Source organism: Engraulis encrasicolus, chromosome 10 (genome assembly GCF_034702125.1).
Source record: "Engraulis encrasicolus isolate BLACKSEA-1 chromosome 10, IST_EnEncr_1.0, whole genome shotgun sequence".
Taxonomy (NCBI): domain Eukaryota; kingdom Metazoa; phylum Chordata; class Actinopteri; order Clupeiformes; family Engraulidae; genus Engraulis; species Engraulis encrasicolus.
Window position 1 is genome coordinate 23,681,387 of NC_085866.1, and position 20,736 is coordinate 23,702,122.

The 20,736-nt window shown below is 44.4% G+C and overlaps 1 protein-coding gene across 1 annotated transcript in view; it reads left to right on the forward strand.

Moving 5' to 3' along the window:
• phc2a (polyhomeotic homolog 2a (Drosophila)) overlaps positions 1 to 20,736 on the forward strand; it is a 109,440-nt gene that overhangs the window by 70,915 nt on the left and 17,789 nt on the right. The window contains exons 7-12 of the mRNA XM_063208409.1: positions 5,542 to 6,320; positions 6,459 to 6,588; positions 12,188 to 12,399; positions 14,080 to 14,218; positions 16,526 to 16,637; positions 16,778 to 16,859. Coding sequence (XP_063064479.1) covers positions 5,542 to 6,320; positions 6,459 to 6,588; positions 12,188 to 12,399; positions 14,080 to 14,218; positions 16,526 to 16,637; positions 16,778 to 16,859 — 1,454 coding nt within the window. The remainder of the gene's footprint in view (positions 1 to 5,541; positions 6,321 to 6,458; positions 6,589 to 12,187; positions 12,400 to 14,079; positions 14,219 to 16,525; positions 16,638 to 16,777; positions 16,860 to 20,736) is intronic.

Consider the following 20,736-nt stretch of genomic DNA (forward strand, 5'->3'; position numbering starts at 1 on the left):
ACAGTATGTGTATATGTGTGTGTTGTTCCCTTTCCACAGTGTGTGTGTTTGTGTGTGTGTGTGTGTGTGTATCCACGTGTGCGCGTGCGTGCGTGTATGTGTGTGTGTGTGTTTATGCGTGCGTGTGTGTGTGTGTGCGCGTGTGCCATTCCCTTTCCGCTGGGTTGTCCTCCTCCAGGTATGATGAATAGAACTACGTTTCAGAATCATATCGGAACACTTTCGTTCCATGTTCTACCACAAGTGCCATACCACCACAAGTACAGTATACTACCTTCAACATTTGGGAGCAAGCCAAAATAATAACACTGATTCTACACTCTCTCAAGTGAAGTCAATGAATTGCAAGTAACATTTGTTACTGTAGGTCCTCACTAAGATTATATTTATAATAAATCCCTAATTGTGCATGAACAAGACATTTGCGAATACATGCCTAACCAATGTTTGATTTTGCTTAGTACATGCCTTACAAGTTTCTTAAACAATATACAGGCATTAACATTGTATTAATTAGTTTTAATAGATGTAACGTTAAAATAAAGTGTAAAGAGAATTGCGCATAGTGAAGTACCTACAGTAGTGAAGTGCCTTCATATCAAAAGTGTTCATTCTTTAGTGAGCAATGTGGCACATTATTTATCTGTGTATATATATATATATCCATCCCTGAAAGCGAGTCACGGATAGAGAGTACAAGTCGAGTAGGTGTGGCGGCTGTGTGTGTGTGTGTTTGTGTGCGTGTGTGTGTGTGCGTGCGTGTGTGAGCATGTGTGTATTTAAGTGCTTATGTGTATGTGGTATGTGTCCCCCTCTGTGTATGAGAGGACATTCCTAACCCCAGTGCATGCAGAGCCCCTCAGTGAGTGCCGGCCGGGCCTGGAATTAATCATTCATGTGGGCGGAACTGGAACTGGATCCAGATTGCGGTCGTGGCTGCCAGCTGCATCCCAGCAAAGGTGCTTCTGTGGCAGCCATATCAGCAGCGGGAGCTGCCCCCCTCACGCCTAACTCTGGAGCACAAGTCACAGTTCCCAGTATCAGAATTACTCTATATAGTGTACAACATGAATATCTAATGAAAATGAAGAAAATAGCCCATATGTATGTCAGTAAAGAGGTTCTACGCCAGTAGCTAGCAATATAACTACAGTTTATCTTAGAAAGTCTTTTTACCCAGTGAGCATTTTTTAATTCAGAAAAACAGAGAAGTTGAAAAGAATAGCCTATATGTACATGTGGACAAGCAGGTTCTCCTCCACTAAAACACAGTAGAAATATAACTACAGTTTACTGTAAAACTTTGAACAGGTGAGCATTTAAGTAGAATAGCAGAGAAGTTGAAGATAATAAATAGCCGATATGTAGGGCCTACTGTATGTAGTAATATAGATATAGGTATACTGCTGGGACTCTTTCTGTCTATTGTTATGTCTATCCATATCTATATTTACAGTGTACCTTGCTGTTGTGTGCTTGTCAATTGTATGTTTTTGATGTTGGGGGTATGCCACGAAAAATTCCTATCTATTATGTCGACATGGCAATAAACTTTTGAACTTGTACGTAGCCTAAAGTAGGAATACAAACTAGGCAGTGCAGACATCTGGGAAGGCATTTCCACTAACTGAGACGTCTGAGAAGGAAAGACGTGTCTCGTGTTTCTGTAGCGTGCTGTGTGATTGAGACGTGCTGCAGTGGGCTTTGTCATGCAGGCCCTTAAAGATATAGGCTAAGACCCGTTTCACATTTAAACTGAATCCGGGAGTCTAGACCAGGGACAGATTAATGTGCAGGCTAGATATGGCTGCAGCCTAGGGCCCCTCACCTGCCACGGGGCCCCTGATTGCCCAAAAGTGAAAAAAAAATCAGAATTGTGACAAGATTATAAAATATAGAAAACATCATCCATCATGTTGAGTACAGTGGGTAGATATGTTATCCTGAATGTCTATGTACATTTTTCCATTTTTGAGAGTCTATGTACATTTTTCACCTTTTGAAATTCGCCTTCTGAGGGTCCCCACAGCAATCTGTAGGCTAGGGGCCCCAGGCCATCTTAAATCCTTTCCTGGTCTAGTCGCAGAGGGTCCAGCGCTATGGAGCGTGGCCAATGTGCAATTTTGTGCGCTTAAAACATTTGATCTTTTTTTTTTTTTTTACATGAGCCCCTGCGATCAATCCGTCATAAAAAGCTTTTTAGCAGCTGGATGAGAACACTGAGGAGTGAGACCAAGCCACTGGTCCCTTACACTGTGAAACCCCTTACACTGCTTCTCAACCGCAGTGCTGGAGAACTCGAAACAATGATACTGTATGTTGTATGCAGCACAACGGTGGTCTTTATGGATGAATCTTTTATCCACACACACACACACACACACACACACACACACACACACACACACACACACACACACACACACACACACACACACACACACATTAGGGCTGCTCGATTATGAGAAAAATCAAGATCACGATTACTCCAGACAATATTGATATCACAATATTGTAGACAATATTTATTTTAAAGACAAACGATTGTGCTAACAATTCACAATCTTCTCTCAGTTCAGCAGTGTGAGTGGAGGGCCATAGAGGAACACACCATAGTGTTCTGCATGAGTGTTGGGTAGCAAGTCTGCTCTGTACTCGCAATGGCTGGGAAGTGGAGGGGAATGTATTGCGCTTAGCGTAACCTAACTTTTGGCAGTGCTGACAAATTGCAAAAATATTGTTTCAACTCGACTTGATATTGTTTGACAGCAATGTTGATATCACGATATATGATATATTGCACAGCCCTAACACGTATGCATGGGCATGCATGTACACATGCATAAACATGGACAGACACATGCATTGCACACACGCACGCACAAAAACACACACACACACACACACCGCTGCTGCTGCCATAGTGCTGTTGTGTATGAGGGCTGTGTCGAGTGCAGCTGAGAGAGGCCATTACCCCAGAGAAAGCGCGGTGTCAACTACTGCATGTTCTGGGGAAGCAGGGGGTGGAGGGGGGTGGCAGCCTAGGGCTAAGGGGACCACTTTCTCTCTCTTTCTTTCTTTCTTTCTTTCTTTCTTTTTTTCTTTCTTTCTTTCTTCCTTTCTTTCTTTCTTTCTTTCTTTCCCTCCCCCCTCTCTATCTCTCTCTCTCTCACTCTCTCCTCTCTCTCTCTCACTCTCTCTCTCCTCTCTCCTCTCTATCTCTCTCTCTCTCTCTCTCTCTCTCTCTCTCTCCTCTCTCTCTCTCCCCCCCCCTCTCTCTCTCTCTCCTCTCTCGCTCTCTCTCTCTCTCTCTCTGGAGGGGGGCTTGGTGAAGCCGAGCCAATGCTGACATGTAGAGTGGCATGTTTCATGTGCACCAAGTGGGGTCAGACTCATTCCTGCTATCTGATGAAACTATAGAAGGCTTTGCTGCCCGCCCTTTGATGTGTGAATTGAAAATGATCCCTTTTGTTGTAGAAAGTAGGACTGAGAGGCAAGTCTGTGTGCATCTATGTGCGGAGTTGTATAAAGTAGAAGTAGAAGTACTCCTACAGATGTAATTACAACACTAGTAGTGTGATATGACAAAGTTGGAACCATGTAATACCACGAGTGTTGTAATTACAGCTGTAAGAGCACTTCTATACTTTATACAACTCTCTGTGAGTGAGTGTCTGTACATGTGTGCATTTGTCTGTTGTTTACATGTGTGACAGAAAGTGAGAAGACACTGTTTATGCATGTGAGAGCGAAAGAGAAAAATAAAGAAAGTGTGTGCTTGATATGTTGGACTTAATGACAACCTATGAAAATAGTGCTGGGAAGAATAACATGGAAAAGAATGAAAAGGGGAGCTGGGGAGAGACGGAGATAGGGAGAGAGAATTGGAAAGGCTGTGAGTAAGAGAGAGAGAGAGAGAGAGAGAGAGAGAGAGAGAGAGAGAGAGAGAGAGAGAGAGAGAGAGAGAGAGAGAGGGAGAGAGAGAGAGAGCGAGAGAGGGAGAAAATAAAGCAATGAGCGAAAGCAAAAGAGTGAGAGTTTGATTTGATGTTCGTGACAGCAGCCTATTTTATCCATGTCTGAACATGATTGAAGTAATTTAGCTTTCAGTTCCACATCCGCCCCTTCAACAATCTTACTCTCACTACAGAGAGGGGGCGGGGGAGATATCCTAGTCAGCAATCCCTTCATGCAGATTCGTGCAGTTTTTGACTTGCACAAAGTCATTTAAAACACTATGGAGCAATGGCCTCCATGACTTAAACACAGACCCTGTTATAAATGCAATGCCCTCCATGACTTAACCCCTTAGCGCAGCACTATGGCATTCTGTAATGTCATGGCAATGTTGTTATGATGTAGTTAAGCATTTTCAGCAAGTGAATAGGGTCGCCGGCGACCCCTGCTTTAGTAAGAGGCTAAGCATGGCCACTGTTATAAATGTGCTCTTAACAGAATGGCAATGATCAAGTCATATTGATAAAGGCTTGTGTTATGGTGAAGTAGTAGTGGTATTATTGTAGTAAGGTCTTTTCAACAACTACTACAGGAATGGTGCAAAGGAACAGTGCAAAGTCTGAGGATATGAAAAGACGTAAAAGGAGGGTTCAGGGTTTGTGAATACCCACATAGCTCATTTTATTTTTCCTGTAGAAGAAGAAAGTTGCTAAATAACTAAGACAGGACTTCTGAATAGTCTTCTTACTACTCAGAGGGAGGGAGCCCGCCCCTTCTTCTCTCCTCTTTCCCGCGGCTGTTTGTTTTGTTTTCTCGGTGCTGCTGTTTTCTCCGTGTTAATGTCTTTGGCCTCTGGCTCGGCGATGTTTGTAAAGTAAACAACCCTCTGCCGTGGCAGTAAAATAGAGACCTCAAGCCCTCCTGCTTCTGTGCAACACGCTGAGCTCAAGGAACAAACCCATTACAGTTAATTTCAAAACAACAATGCAATGCAAATATTCTGTTTGGGGAATTACAATTTCGAATAAGTGAATTGAGAACGGCCATGTGAACCAACGTTCCCTCAAGTCTTAAAAGGATCACATGAAAACCATCTTGGTTATTTCTTTCTTTTGAATTTCACATTCCATGACCTCTTTGAACTGAAAAGGAGTAAAGGTTGGCAGTCGGTAGTATTTTTTGGTGCCATGTCGAAGTCCTCTCCCACACAGACTAGCATTCCCCTTTTCCCAGTAGCCTATAGCTACTGTTTTACAGTAAACACAACATCCTAGTTCTGCTGGACTGTATATTCCATACAAACGCTGTATGGAAAAACATAATAAAAAATTGTGTTGGAAGGTCTCAAATACAATAGGTACTGTAATAATACAATTCAGTAATAATATTGTTGTTGCCATCATTGCTGCCATCATGTTCATTTTTTTATTGAGATATGATAATATATAATGCAATGTAATCAAATCTAATGAAATATGAATCATATGAGAAATATATTGAAATGTTATGAAATATAATAAAATATGACTGAAATGTAACTAAGTGCAGATCATCATGCAGACATCTTCCTCTGGTCTTTTGCAGCATACACACAGATCCAAACCCACCAGTTGCTCAACCAGCAGCAGCAGCAGTTTGTGGTGCAACAGCAGCAGCAGCAGCAGCAGCAGCAGCAACAGCAGCAACAGCAGCAGCAGCAACAGCAGCAACAGCCTATCCAGCCTGCTCCAGCTCAGCCAGTCCAGGCAGCCCAGCAGCAGGCTCAGCCACCCCCACACCACCCCCACCATCACCACCAGCACCAGCTGCAAGCCCAGCTGCCCCAGAGGACCCAGACACAGACCCAGACCCAGCTCTTCCAGGCTACCGCCATCCAGCCCAGCCTGCTGCCTGCCGTGGCACACGCGGTACCGGTACCGGCCTTGGCCATCCAGCCTGTTACATCCACCCAGCAGCTGCAGCAGCAGCAGCTCCATCAGAACCACAACACAGCCCAGCCCCAGACTCACAGCGCGGCCCAGGCCCATGCCCAGCCCCAGACTCACAGCCAGGCCCAGGCCCATGCCCATGGCCAGTACTCCGTGACGCTGCTGCCTAAACCAGTCCAGCCCCCCACCCAGCAGACTGCCATATTCCACTCCACCACCACCACCACCACCACCACCCCTGTGGCTGCTGCTGCTACTATTGCTAATGCTGCTGCTGCTGCTGCTTCTGCCAGCCCACCACAGGTGTTCCCCCAGCAGGGACACCCCCTGGTGTTCAGCAGCCCCTCTCCCCAGGCCAGAGGGAGGCCTTTCCAGTTGGCAGCTGCCAATCCACAGCTCCAGCCACCACTGCTGCCGCTGCCGACTGCTGCTACTGTAAGCATCTCACTTAAAGCTCTCTAGCATGCATGCTGCTTTTTGGTACTTTCAACCCTATACATAGTCTATGCATTCAATTGTACTGTATGTGTAAAAACATAAATAAATGGTCTGCGTTGTGCCCCTTGTGCACAGGAGGGGCAGGAGAAGTCTGCCCTGCCCACTGTAGGAGTGACGTGTCCTGTAGCCAATCACCATCTTGCAGTTTCTCTCCCTCCTCTGTTGGAGCCCAATGCGTATCCAAGTCAGTTAAGCCGAATAGAAGGTAACTACTTTTCTTTTACATTTTTCATCATAAGCCCATAGGGCCTATAGGTACCTGTGTGTTTTTTTTAAGGAAAATCTGTTCATTGGTTGCTTCGCCAAGAAAATGTGGATAATTACTGTCGCTAAAAATGCAGTTGATCAAATAAAAGAAACAAACATAAACAGCAAAAAAAAGGGGGTGGGGGTGTTGAACTGCTTGGCAGAGTGCTGCGCTCTCGGGGTGCTTTCTATCTATTAGTATGGACATTTTCACTAATCTCTTCACCCCCAAACATATGGGCGAGAGACTGAGTGAGGATTGATCTTTTCTCTGATGCATATGCAGCGTGTCCCCTCTCTGCATAAGTAATTATCACCTCTTTTGTCAGCTCAGGCCATCTGGGGACAAGATTTACTCAGCAGATGATTCAATTCCCATTAGAGAGTTCACACGCACACACGCACACACGCACACACGCGCACACATGCTCACAGACTCACACTCACACACACAGACACACACACACGCATGCATGCACGCATGCACGCATGCACACACACACACACACACGCTCACACATACACACACAAACACACACACACACACACACACACACACACACACACACACACACACACACACACACACACACACACACACACACACACACACACACAAACAAGCAGCCGCACACACTCACAAACCCGCACAAACCGTAATATGGAGCGATACACAGCTGCTATACAAAACAAAATAAACCAATCCTTCTATCTGTCTTCAAATGTGTCCATGAAATGTTTTCTGAGATAATAATGTGTTTTTGCTTGCAAGTATTTTGCTTTAGTATTTTTTAATTTAGGAATATTCTTTAAACTCAAAATCAAATACCTGTAGATCATATTATCCTGTTCTGTGGTGGAATAAACCAAATTATAGTTGCACAAAAAAATTGTTTAAAAAAAAAAATAACGCAACATTTCGCAACAAATCTCTCCTCCCCATTGCCATGGCAGTCAGTTGTCCCTGCTGTGGCAGCTGACAGTTTTGGCTGGGCCCAGGACAAAGTCATCTGAAAGGCCCCCTAACCCAATACATGCAGTGTAATGAGGACCCAATTCTAGCCCCCCTTTCTACCTGGGCCTGGGGCAAATGACCCCTTTCCCCCTCCCTGTCGGCTTCCCTGGCTGTGGCCATTTGTGCTGAATCACAGAGTGCTGAATGTGTACGGCCAATTAGAGCGCATTAGTGAGCGGTGGGAGTGGCCAAGAGCGAGGGCATGGGAAAGGCGAATGGCAGCATCTGAACCCATGGCTGCTGCCTGCGGATGGCAGCATCTGAACATAGGGCTACAGCCTGCGAATGGAAACGTCTACTGCTGAACCCAGGACCGCTGTCTGCAGGTGCAAACGTCTAACTGCACAGCAGTACTCTACTTGGCCACATCCGAACTCATGCACATAAACACACCCACACACCCACACATACATTTGCTAGTAAGATTAACACATGCACGCACGCACACGCACACACACACACACACACACACACACACACACACACACACACACACACACACACACACACATGCTTTTGTGTTGATGTTAGCACTTTTGGTCCAAACGTTTAGATCATAAAGAGAGAGTGAAGGGTAAAAACAGAGAGAAGAGTAGAAAGCATGCTGAAAAAGAGAGCAAGAAAGAGCAAGAGGTGTGACAACGTCACGTGTTTGTGTGTGTGTGTGTGTGTGTGTGTGTGTGTGTGGGGGTGGGGGGGGGGTATGTATGAGGCATGTCTGTGCTCTCTCTGGCGCTCGCTCCCCTCAAGCGGAAGGCTGAATCTGTTACGCCCCAGTATCTATTGTCCACACCCAGCTCTCGTCGGGGGCGGGAGTGACAGCTTTCCCCCATAATTAGGGGTGGATTGGGTACGTGCGGTGTGTGTGTGTATATGGATGTGTGTGTGTGTGTGTGTGTGTGTGTGTGTGTGTGTGTGTGTGTGTGTGTGCGTGCGTGCGTGCGTGCGTGTGTGTACCTCTGTGTACCTCTGTGTGTCTCTGTGCACATGCGCATGTGTGTGTCTACGTCTCTCCGTGTGTGTATGTGTGTCCACGTAATCCCCATTGGGAGGACCCCAAATAAAGGTGCACCCCAGTCCAGTCCCACCAGTGCCATTGCTCACCACTCTCCTCTCCTCTCCTCTCCTCTTCTCTTCTCTTCTCTTCTCTTCTCTTCTCTTCTCTTCTCTTCTCTCCTTATCTTTCCTCTCCTCTCCTCTCCCCTCCCTTCCTCTTCTCTCCTCTTCTCTCCTTTCCTCTCCTCTCCTCTCCTCTCCTCTCCCCTCCTCTCCTCTTCCCTCCTCTCCTCTCTCCTCCTCTCCTCTCCTCTCCCCTCCTCTCCTCTCTCCTCCCCTGCTCTCCTCTCCTCTCCTTTCATCTCCTCTCCTCTCCTCTCCTCTCCCCATCCTCCTCTCCTCTCCTCTTCTCTCCTCATCCTCCTCTCCTCTCCTTTCCTCTCCTCTCCTCTCTTCTCCTTTCCTCTCCGCTCCTCTCCTCTCCTCTCCTCTCTGCTCCGCTCCGCTCCTCTCCGCTCCTCTCCTCTCCGCTCTTCTCCTCTCCGCTCCTCTCCTCTGCTCTCCTCTCCTCCGGCAGGTGCTCCATGTGCCCATCCAATCAGGCCTCATCATTATGAATGATAATCACTTACATCTGAGAGGGAGGGAGGAGAGGCCCAAACGGGGGGCGCCCCCAATGATGATGATTGGGATCTGTGTCTGTGCTTGTGGTTGGATGCCAAGTGTGTGTGTATGGGTGTGTGTGTGTGTGTGTGTGTGTGTGTGTGTGTGTGTGTGTGTGTGTGTGTGTGTGTGTGTGTGTGTGTGTGTGTGTGTGTGTGTGTGTGTGTGTGTGTGTGCGCGTGTGTACGTAAGAAACTGGCTTTGTACCCTTTTGGGGCTGAATACTCTGCTACATGTCAGAATGTGTTAAAGTGTGCAAGACTGATGCTGCACACAAAGGGGATGCAGTTGTTTTATGGCCCAATCTCCTCCAACAGCTCATTGCATTGCATAGCTCCCCTTCGCTCTACAAATTAGCACATGGCACGTGATGGGATCATATCATGTCAACACACAGTTGATTTCGAATGACTTTGGGATTCACATGCTTGTGTCTGTGCAATTTACAAGTTTATTAACATATGTTGGATTTTTATGCAACATGTATTACCATTTTAATCGATTTCATATACACGTATACTGCACACAAGGCTCTAAATTAGCACCCACTTACTCGGCAAATGCTGGGGAAAATAACTTACAGCTTACTAGCCACATTGACTGGTGGTGAGCGTATGTTTTGCAAGTAAGATTAACATCTTGCTATATCGGCTGGTGATGAAGGAAAAAAAAACACAGGCTTGACTGTACACCTAATCATTTTGCTATTGTTAAAGAATCGTCTTTTTCTCTATCTAACAATAACAAGTAGCTTCACATGGCTGCTGAGTAGGACTGGAGTGAATAAATAAAATGTATTTGCATCAAAATGAGATAGCTCTGCATGTGTCTATCAACCGATGATGTATTCTCTCTCTCTCTCTCTCTCTCTATCTCACACACACACACTCACACACTCACACACACACACACACTCACACACACACACACACACACACACACACACACACACACACACACACACACACACACACACACACACACACACACACACACACACACACACACACACCTGCTGATCTGCCTGGCTTTAACCCTACTCAGACTGGGCTTTTTTGGCATTCCTGGGCCGGGGGGGTTGTGGTAGGGGGTCTCTTTTGACCCCCCCCTCATAACTCATGAACGGAATACAGTATGACTACGAAACTTGGGGGAGATGATCTATGTACATCTATGAATGACATAATTTGTGTGTAATTATCTGTTATTATGACGTCATTATGACATCATTATCTTATTATGCCCAAAATCTCGCCATAATGGATTTTCCAACAAATTTAGGTAACGCACTTAAATTTTAATGATTTTATGTTTCAAACCACTTAAATGCTCACAAAGTTGTCTGATGGTAATGGAAATAACAAAAAAATCTGAAAATATATGGCGTCTTAGATATGGTAAAGTGATTTTTGGTCAGACATACCTGTCAGAAAACCGTTGCCATGGCAACGGCAAAAATGATAAACCTAATCTTTCGGTACCTAACTGTAGCCAACTAAATGTTGAAAAGTCACAACGTTTCGTAGTCATAGCTTAAGTCGTTTAGGAATTATACGACATCAAAGTTGGTGCGGGCACTTTTTTGGCCCCAGCCGTTTGTTGTAGTAGTGTTTGCTTACAAGTTCAGTCTTAACCCTCAGCGTGCACCTAAACTGACATGGCATGCTTATATGAGAGTGCATTTGTCCAAATCAGTGTGGCTAAAATAATGGTTTAATTTAATAAATAGAATGTACGCCTGTTTTTCTCTTCTCATGTGGGAAATTCGAGCAGCACCCATGCGCTCTCTCTGCTGTCCCTCCAAGTATTTTGTTAGTGCGCCATCAAGCCTTCTGAGCCAATCACATGCCCATTTCTTAGTAAATACACGGCGTCATTGGGTAGAATTCCAAGTTTAGCCAGCCAATAGTGAGGCTCTTCGGTTTCCTATTCAGTTCGCTTGTACAAAGGGGATTAGAGAATGTGCCCCTGCTGCTCGTGTGGGAGCGTCGGTTTGTTCAAACAAAACAAAAAAGTTTGGGCGAGATTTGCCTGTCCGGCGTAGTATCTATTTATGGAACCCTCGCGCAACGCTGTGGAATACGCAGAAAATGGAACTCTTTGTCCACTTCATTCCTGTTTGAGCGAGCGCTGGGAATAGCAAAGGAAGGATCCACTGGCGGACTCGCTGGAACGGAACAAAGGCGTGTGCTTGCGGAGGCTGTTGACTATTGTCAGGACCCCTGTACGTGAGGCTTTGGGTTGGGGCAACATGTGGCGGGTTTTTTGTGCGTAACGTAACTGTTGGACATGGCTTTTCGTGTAATCAAACATTAAATAGGCCATTGTGAGACTCTTGGACGCGACTGCAACTTCTGAATGTTGTTTATGAAATAAATTGTGTGCGTAAAATGTGTTTTCCATCTCCACTATCCTACGATTGCGTAAATTACAATGTTACCGAACGCTTGGTTTGCAACAATATCCCAGACATTGCATCGAATACGCAGCATGGTTGGTTGCAGTGTTGCTTAAACTGCCTCGTTTGCTCATGACAAGGCATAAGCAATCGACTACCAGAGAGCGGTTTACATGCAAATAAAAAGTCAATTTGTTGTCTGAGTACAGAAATGATGATCTACAATCTGCATTTAAAATGCATTCGAAACTCCCACGCAATCGAAACTAAAACGTCTTTGCGCTGCGTGTTTTCATGAATGGATCCCTGCAGCACTTTCACTATTTCCCTGAATGGCCGCCCGAATAGTAAACAACCCCTCGCCATTCACATCAATTCATTCATCGTGTTGCTTTGTGACTTGAAGGCAAAAGTTAAGTTGTCACCACCGCTACAGTAAGTTTGATGGATGCCACTGTGTCTCTCTCGTCTTCATCTCGTTCGCAGGCGCGGGTGTCGCAGAGGGGAGAGTGAATGCGAGACCAGGTGTGGGTTCACCTCCAGCCATGACCTCGGGCAGTGGGAACAATGCGCCCACTGTGACCGGTAGCACTCCTCAAAATGGCGAGAGCAAACCACCCCAGGCCGTTGTGAAGCCCCAGATCCTAACGCACGTCATCGAGGGATTCGTGATCCAGGAGGGAGCCGAACCTTTCCCAGTGAGTACCCCCCACACACTACACTCTTCACTCACTCATCACCCTCAGAGACCCTCGCCCCTCTCAGCGTCCAGGGCATAGTCAGGAATATATATCAGAGATTGACATGACTGTTGTTAAACTGTGAAACTTTGTAGTTAAGGCAGTTGTGTAGGATATACATCATACTTGGTGTTTGTTTTTAATCCCCCGGTTCCTTCCCTGGCCATGTGGAAGGACACATGCTTCCCTCTAGTGGAGGTACAATACAAAAAGTGCATTCAGGGCAATCAGATCATCTAATGGGCTTCAGACTTCACAGATGCACATCTGCAGTAAATATAGATTGTGCCATTTCATGAGTTGGGTACCTAACCGGATTACACCGCACTCTCGCTTAAAGGATAGTTCCGGCGTAAAATGAAAGTTTCACCATCGCTTTCCCATGCCACATAATGTATCTAATGATGAGCCATTCCGGGCAATGCCGCGCCGTTATGGAGTTAGCTAATTTTAAGCTTTTTGGTGAAAAACGCAGCCAACGCATCACGGCGGGGCCAATTATAAACCTATTCTTTTCTGATGTTTCCCCGCTATAAACAACTTCAAAAACGCTACACACTTCATCACAAAGGTCTCGTCAATCAAACCGAGGCACAGAGAATGTCATCGGACCACACAATCTTTCACTGGCCAGTGTTTTCAGAGGTGTCTCACTGTTGCAACTCTCTGACCCGGATGCAGGCTACTCAATCAGGTGGCTAGGTAGGCTAAACATGGTCCGCGGTTCGCACCGGCTACGACCGTAAAATGAAAAGCTGGAACCCCGACCGTTTTCACCGACTGCCACTGTCTAAACCAGCCATATTACGGGAATGGCTAATAGCATTAGAAGTGGACGAAACTGGCGTAAAAACCCGGAGGGATCGCTACTACCGTGTGTGCAGGCAGCAGATTTGAAGAGTTGCATGGAGAGTACAGGTAGGCAGACTACTCTTACAAAGTAATTGCAACACGGTATAATATAACATGGATTCAGCTTTGTAATAACACACCACTGGTGGTGTACTTACATCTGTAAGAGTACTTATAGTACGACTTTATAAATTCCTCCAGCCCTCCTCCGTTGCGTAATGGTCCTTCTGACCTCGCGCGCCCTGGCATCCGGGTCAGAGAGTTGCAACAGTGAGACACCTCTGAAAACACTGGCCAGTGAAAGATTGTGTGGTCCGATGACATTCTCTGTGCCTCGGTTTGATTGACGAGACCTTTGTGATGAAGTGTGTAGCGTTTTTGAAGTTGTTTATAGCGGGGAAACATCAGAAAAGAATAGGTTTATAATTGGCCCCGCCGTGATGCGTTGGCTGCGTTTTTCACCAAAAAGCTTAAAATTAGCTAACTCCATAACGGCGCGGCATTGCCCGAAATGGCTCATCATTAGATACCTTATGTGGCATGGGAAAGCGATGGTGAAACTTTCATTTTACGCCGGAACTATCCTTTAAAAGGTGCCAAACATCAATAAAAACTTTGTTTTCTTTAATTTTCCAAGATGTCGATTGACTGACCTTCCTCAGTTGTGCACCTGAAAATGTTTTGACATTGTTTTGTGTACTCTGGCCATAATCAAACGAGATTATTACAAATCATATAAACAGGTATGCACAGTGTGTAACCAAACTGTAATTTACTTATTCTCAGGTGGATAGACCGTCAATGTTGATCGAGAACTTGCAACAACTGAAGCAGCAGCAACAGGCACAGTCTGACTTGGAGCAAGCAACGCACGAAACCTCTGTAAATATCGAAGATTCAGCAATGGAGGATCTTTCGCAACAAGGTTTGTGGGTTTGCCATTCGCTGTCTTTGCTGCAAAGACTTGCACCGTGCTTACTGAATGCCAACAGATAATGTGTAGCTGTTCCCTGCAGAACAGGACGTCAAAACCTGTCAATGTGAAGTGATGTGATTGGGCCTGGCACTTGAGGTTGTTTGTAATCATGAAAGGCCATTGGCTAAGCTTAAAGGAAAGCATTCTGGTATTGAAATGGTGACATTTTTTGATAATCGTGAGCGGACACCATGCGTATAGTTCAATATTGTCCTCCAGTCATTTCTTGCAGTATCTTGCCTGGGTGTCACCTTTTCTCCTGTGAAAAAAAGGTTTCCCTACTGTCACGCAGCGCAGAACATGCTTTTGGTGGCATTCCCTCATTCGCAAATGAGAAAATGGATTCTGAATTAATTTTTTTTGCAATATCTTGAATACAAATGTGTCGTATTGATGTCATTGTGTCGTATGTTGTCATTGATGACGCCAGCTATGTGACATGCCAACTAGCAGAGTTTGGCTATAGTACGTTAGTAAACCTCCACCCCAAAGGCTCATACTGTATCGGTAGTAGTACTGAGCTATCGCTCTGGACCTTGAGCTCAGCGGTATTGTGCTGTGCCTTCTATGTCCAACTGGAGCATGAACTTGGTAGGTTGCGGGTTCGAGCCCCAAGTGGCAGACTGTACAAGATGTTATAAAGAGTAGATATCCGTTCACTGTAGCTCCACTTTGAACATTCATACAGCATTTCGACCCAACAGGGTCTTCGTCAGGCAATGCATTGATGCCTGATGAAGACCCTGTTGGGTCGAACGTTGTATGAGATGAATACATTTTCAAAGTGGAGCTACAGTGTGCGGACATCTACTCTTTCTACTATCAGATATAAATTTTGTCCTGCACCTGGCCTCAGAGAGGTGGGATGTGCATACTCTTACTCTTATGAAGACTGGGCAAGATGACCTCAGTTACATTCAGAGGATGGTGGAGTGACACTGCCCTGCATTCCATGAGTTTCTACAGTGTGATGCGGCGACACCTGGCTTAACCCCTTTTAACCTAAGGCATCTGCAAAAAACACTTGCTTAATACCTAAGCCCTTTTTGGGAAAAGTTTCCCTCTGCCTATTAACCCATTTTGTCCTAAGCCCTTTTTGGGAAAGGGTGTCCTGTTCCTATTAAATCCTAAATATCTCAGCCTCCGAAGCACATACAAACATGAAACGAGTTACATTAAAGACAAGACCCTCCCCTTGCATTGTAATGTGTTCATTCAGCTCGAACATACCCACATAGTTAATAAAACAGCTAAACATTTAAAATCCTGATAAACCTGTATATGTGTTTCCAGGACACAATGGGTTAAAACCTAAATATCTCAGCCTCAGAAGCACATAAAAACATGAAATAAGTTGTATTTAAAAGCTAGGACCCTCCTCTTACATTAGAATGTGTTCATTCAGTGCTAACATACCCACATTTTTGATAAAAAAAAATAACTCAAATCTGAAGAGCGTGAATGCAGCGTTTATGTTGCTCAAGGCGCCAAAGGTCAAACAACGTATACGCAGCATCAGGCTAAAATGGGTTAAACGTGTCACCATTTCGAGCCCATTAGAAGGCATTTCTTTAAAGGGACACTGTGTGAGATTTTTAGTTGTTTATTTCCAGTATTCATGCTGCCCATTCACTAATGTTACCTTTTTCATGAATACTTACCACCACCATCAAATTCTAAGAATTCATTATGACTGGAAAAATTGCACTTTTCATACATGAAAAGGGGGATATTCTCCATGGTCCGCCATTTTGAATTTCTAAAAGTAGCCATTTTTAGCTGCAAAAATGACTCTACTTAGACCATACTAGAAAATATTTGTTTATTAATTAGTAAACTTTCAGGTAAAGATCAAATTTGGCAATAGGCAGCCCAGTTTCAATGAGCAGCATAGTTGCAGTACCTTTTTTGACCATTTCCTGCACAGTGTCCCTTTAAGTTCACGCGAGTGGCTTTATTGGGTAACATTTAACTTGACGCTGGTGTCATGCGCATGTCATAACAGTGTCATGGCACAGTTATGCACGTGTCATAAACATTATGTCATGTCATAAACATGGGAACCTTAGGGTTGTCTTTGCCATAACCGAATGTCACTTAAGCCCAACAGGACTGATGACACTGGCGTCAAGTGAAGTGTTTACCCTTTCTTGTGTAATAATCCAAGCATGTTTTCATGCCAGATTGTTGTCAACCACACCCTGTATCCTGTTGAACAGTATTCACAGCTGCTATCTGAATGTCTTGGTTCTTTAGCTCTACCAAATGTCAATGAGCCAACCCTGGCCTGCGAGCTGTGTGGCAAAGTGGACTATGCCTATAACTTCAAGAGGTCCAAGAGGTTTTGCTCCACCGTTTGTGCAAAGAGGTAAGAGCTTTTAAGAACAGTTTTCTGTCTTCAACCATGGTTGAATTTTCCCACAGCGAGGCCTGTGCCAATGCATTCGAATCTTTCTTTCTCCATAATGAAGTGTACTCACCTTGATGTGGTTCTGTGTGTGTTTATAGGTACAACGTGGGCTGTACGAAGAGAATGGGTCTTTTCCCTAATAAGCACTCCGTGCTGAAAAAGCTAAAGACTAAGAAACAGGTGAGCAGCTAGCTTCCAGTCGCACTATGTGAACATCATAATGTATAGTCAAAAAGAGAAAAACACGCACATCCGTCTGAAAAAGATTGGGTGCAGGACTAGAAAAAATACCATGAAAACTGAAAGAAAAGCCTGCGACACCAAGCTCCCGAAGAGCAACGGGAGCTTGGTGTCGTGGACTTTTCTTTCAGTTTTCATAACATCATAATGTATGAACTTGAAGAGGCGCACTCACATTGTCCCCTGTTACTTGTTCTTTTTTTAAAAGATTTTAATGAAGTGCCAAATCCCACATAAAGTAAATGAATTGAAAAAGTACAGCACTATTTCAGGGAAATGGCGTTTGACCCCCAATCATAGGTACATTCCAGACCCAATCCAAACTACTGGGAGATCGCACTTATCCAACCTCATACTACTAAAACTGTTCTGGAATACCAGTCGAAAAATGGCGGCCAAGGACTGCCGTGAAAAGGGGGGCAGGGTCACCTCTAGTCTTATGTTCTACCTTTATGGCAATGCCACTACCGACAGGGTTGGAGTGTGGAACAGGTCATAGGACACGTGAATGTTTGTCAGCTGTCCTTAATTATTCCCCGCAATTAATGCTGAACTACAGGTGCAATTACAGTAATTTGGCCACTGACTGAACATTGACAATCGTACATCCTCTTTCGACCGATTTTGCGGAGTTTCCGGAGTTATAATTTTTCATCGATCATGGCATCGCACCCACTGACCATGCGCACCTTGTCCTTAAGAAACGCCCCCGTAGGGCCTACACCGTGGCCAATGAATTTTTCATCGAGTGATAGTCCTTATCCAATCTACGTTCTTTGGTCTCCACCCTCTGCTGCTACCTGTATTACTTTACCCGTTCAACTCATCTGCCTGGCCGGTCCATCAGCTACCAACACCAATCAAGTAAGTCATAATTAGTTGCTGGCCACTAGCTACTTTATGGGTGCCAGCTAACTAGCCAACATTAGCTGTGGAGGTATTTAGCCATGAATCCTACACTGTGCTACAGAACCAATAGTCATACCCAGTTAAACTGGTTTGTTTTGGAAAATCGGTTGTAAAACAAGACATTTGTCTTTTGACCAAGTATTTTACGTGTAGGGGACTACACACACCTACGTAAGCAAGTCTAGTTATTGGCATATGTTCTGCGGCTAGACACTTGTCTCTTACACGGAAAATGACGCCCGATGAAAACCAATTTATATTTTTTAAGCCTTTGTTTCCATCGATTTCCTTATATTTTATCTCTGGTCGTTTCTGCATTGAAAAGTCTAGTAGGACATAAGTACTGTCATAAGACCTGGAATGGAAGTAGTTTTTAGCTGTTGTCAGGGTGAGTGCAAGAAGACAACTTGAGTTATTTTGCAAGGATAGAACTAGCTATGTGTCTTTCGTGTGGCCGGGATACACGATCGGGTGTTGTGGTGAAAACTTTGGAAGTTTAGCAGATGTTTGCTGACTACCCTCGGACAGACACCATATTTACCTGCCGATTCTAACACAGTTTTGACTTCAAATCTGTCGTGACTCGTCAGATTATCACAAGTAGGGCTGCACGATATCAGAAAAAAAATTGATACTCTCATGCTAGGCATCAATTACGATATTTAGAAATATAGCAGAGTGTTTTTATTGTCACTAATTTGTCTGTCTGTGTGGGGGGTGTGGTTTTGGTCATGGAGGGCTTCTTGTACATTTGTTGACATAGCAAGTGATTGGACTGCACAGAAATGTTTTACATGTTTGCGATAATTTAGTCCTCTTCGCGATACACATATCGCCGCTCTTGATATTACGATTTCGATACATTTTCGATATATTGTGCAGCCCTAATCACAAGTGTAATTCTCTGTTTTCGAATCATGAGATGTATGCTCTGCATCAGGTTGAGTTTACTAACACTCTTTTGGTAGCGATGCACTCTTTTGGTAGCGCTATGGGTACATACATGGATAACTGACAGTATGTATAAGTTACATGCCATCACTACCACTAATATTAGGATATTCGTGTTGCATTGACTGCATGTAGAGTGCAGACACTTGCTGTTGTCAGTGTGCTGTGCTGCCGTCAGTACAATAACACACATTGCCCTCTTGTACAACTTATGACAACCTAAATAATAAACATAATCTTGTGCCATGCATCTTGTTTTTGTGTGGCTATAGCTTGTATGTGTTTGAGTTTTACTTGACATTCACTACATTTACTACATTTACATGATGTTTTTTAATTCAGAATTAATAATTCAGAATTAAATAGTTCCTTCGAGTTTACTTTGATCTTTCCTCTAATTCCGAATTCAGAAGTGTTTACATGATGTTTTCAAAGCGGAATTATGCTTTATTCAAAATTTAAGTTAGTTAATTCCGAATGAAATGTCTCATATAAACGTAGCAAATGTGGACAGAGATATTGTCTACAACAGCCTTGTGATGGGTGGATGGCCGGAGTGATGGGTGTAATGTGGCATATATGCATACATTTGACCCCTTGAGGGACAAAAAAATGTGTCCTGCCACTCTGCAGTACATGATGAGGCATTCATTTGATGGGCCATTGCACTGTGTGTCTATGGGGGGAAGGGAAGGGGGATGTGCCAACATGTGGTCCATCATGTATTTGCATATCTCAATGAGTGTCACTGTTTTGTCTTCACAGATGAAGGATTCTGCCTGCCAGACTGACCCTATCGTCCTTGAATCCTTGAAGTCCGAGTTCAAGAGTGAACGTATGTACTCGTCACTTTCAGTATAGTTACTGTAGTGTAGTCTCAAAATGTATATTTCTCTTATCCTTTGTGTAATGTTTCATTACTTGCCTCACTAAAATGTCTAAAATATCTTTCTGTCTCAGCTGTACAAGCACCACTGCAACTGCAACCATGCTGGGTATTGCTGGATGCAATGCGCGATCAGAAGGGTGAGACATCCAAAGTGGACCCGTTGAGTCAGTCGTCAACATCTGGAAAGAGACCAGCAAAGAGACCTCGCCTAGAGCAGGAGGAAGAGCTGGACGATCCATTCGAGGGTACAAGCTCTAGGTTCAATGTTCCAATGCAACAGGGTTCTACATTCAGTGTTCCAATGCAACAGGGTTCCACACATGGTCCTGCCAAGACAGCAGCTACACAAGATCCTACAATACAGTCGTAAGTCACTCTGAGTGAATGTGCAGTACACTAATGATCAAGTTTTTCAGCACCATGTCTTTTCATAATCACTTGTCTATTCATGTCATGACCTTTTACAATATAAAGCAGTTTGCTTGACATGGATGACTTCAACTGATACCCGTACATTTAAAATCAAGTTGTTTAAAATCTTTTGACTAGTAGTGTGCATATGACTTATCACTCTCCAAGTGTCATTTTAATTGGTAATTTTAGTGAGACCTGTGAAGTGTTTTTAGCATCACTTTATTTTTTAGAATTGTATATGTGCTTATACTGAACATTATCAAACCATTGGCAAAGGATGATGGTCAGGTGTTCTGTTGATGACATGTTCCTTTTTTGTGGTTTCAAATAGGGAAGCTCCAGTGTCTTCCGGCCGGGGGGAAAACAAGTTCATTGTGTACGAGAGCTGCATCATGGAGTTGTTCCAAAAGTGCCCAGTCTGCACACGGTCATGTGATGTCAGGACCCATAGGCTGGGGACGTTCCTGTCGGTGACGCAGCAATGCTCACATTGTCACGAGACTAGTCACTGGAATAGCCAACCTCTCCTTGGGAGCACACCTGCTGGCAATCTACAGCTCTCTGTTGCAGTGTACCTTAGTGGAGCATCCTTCATCCAAATCGAAAAGGTAAATTATTTGTAGTGGTGCTTACAAAGACTGCAGTTCAATTTGT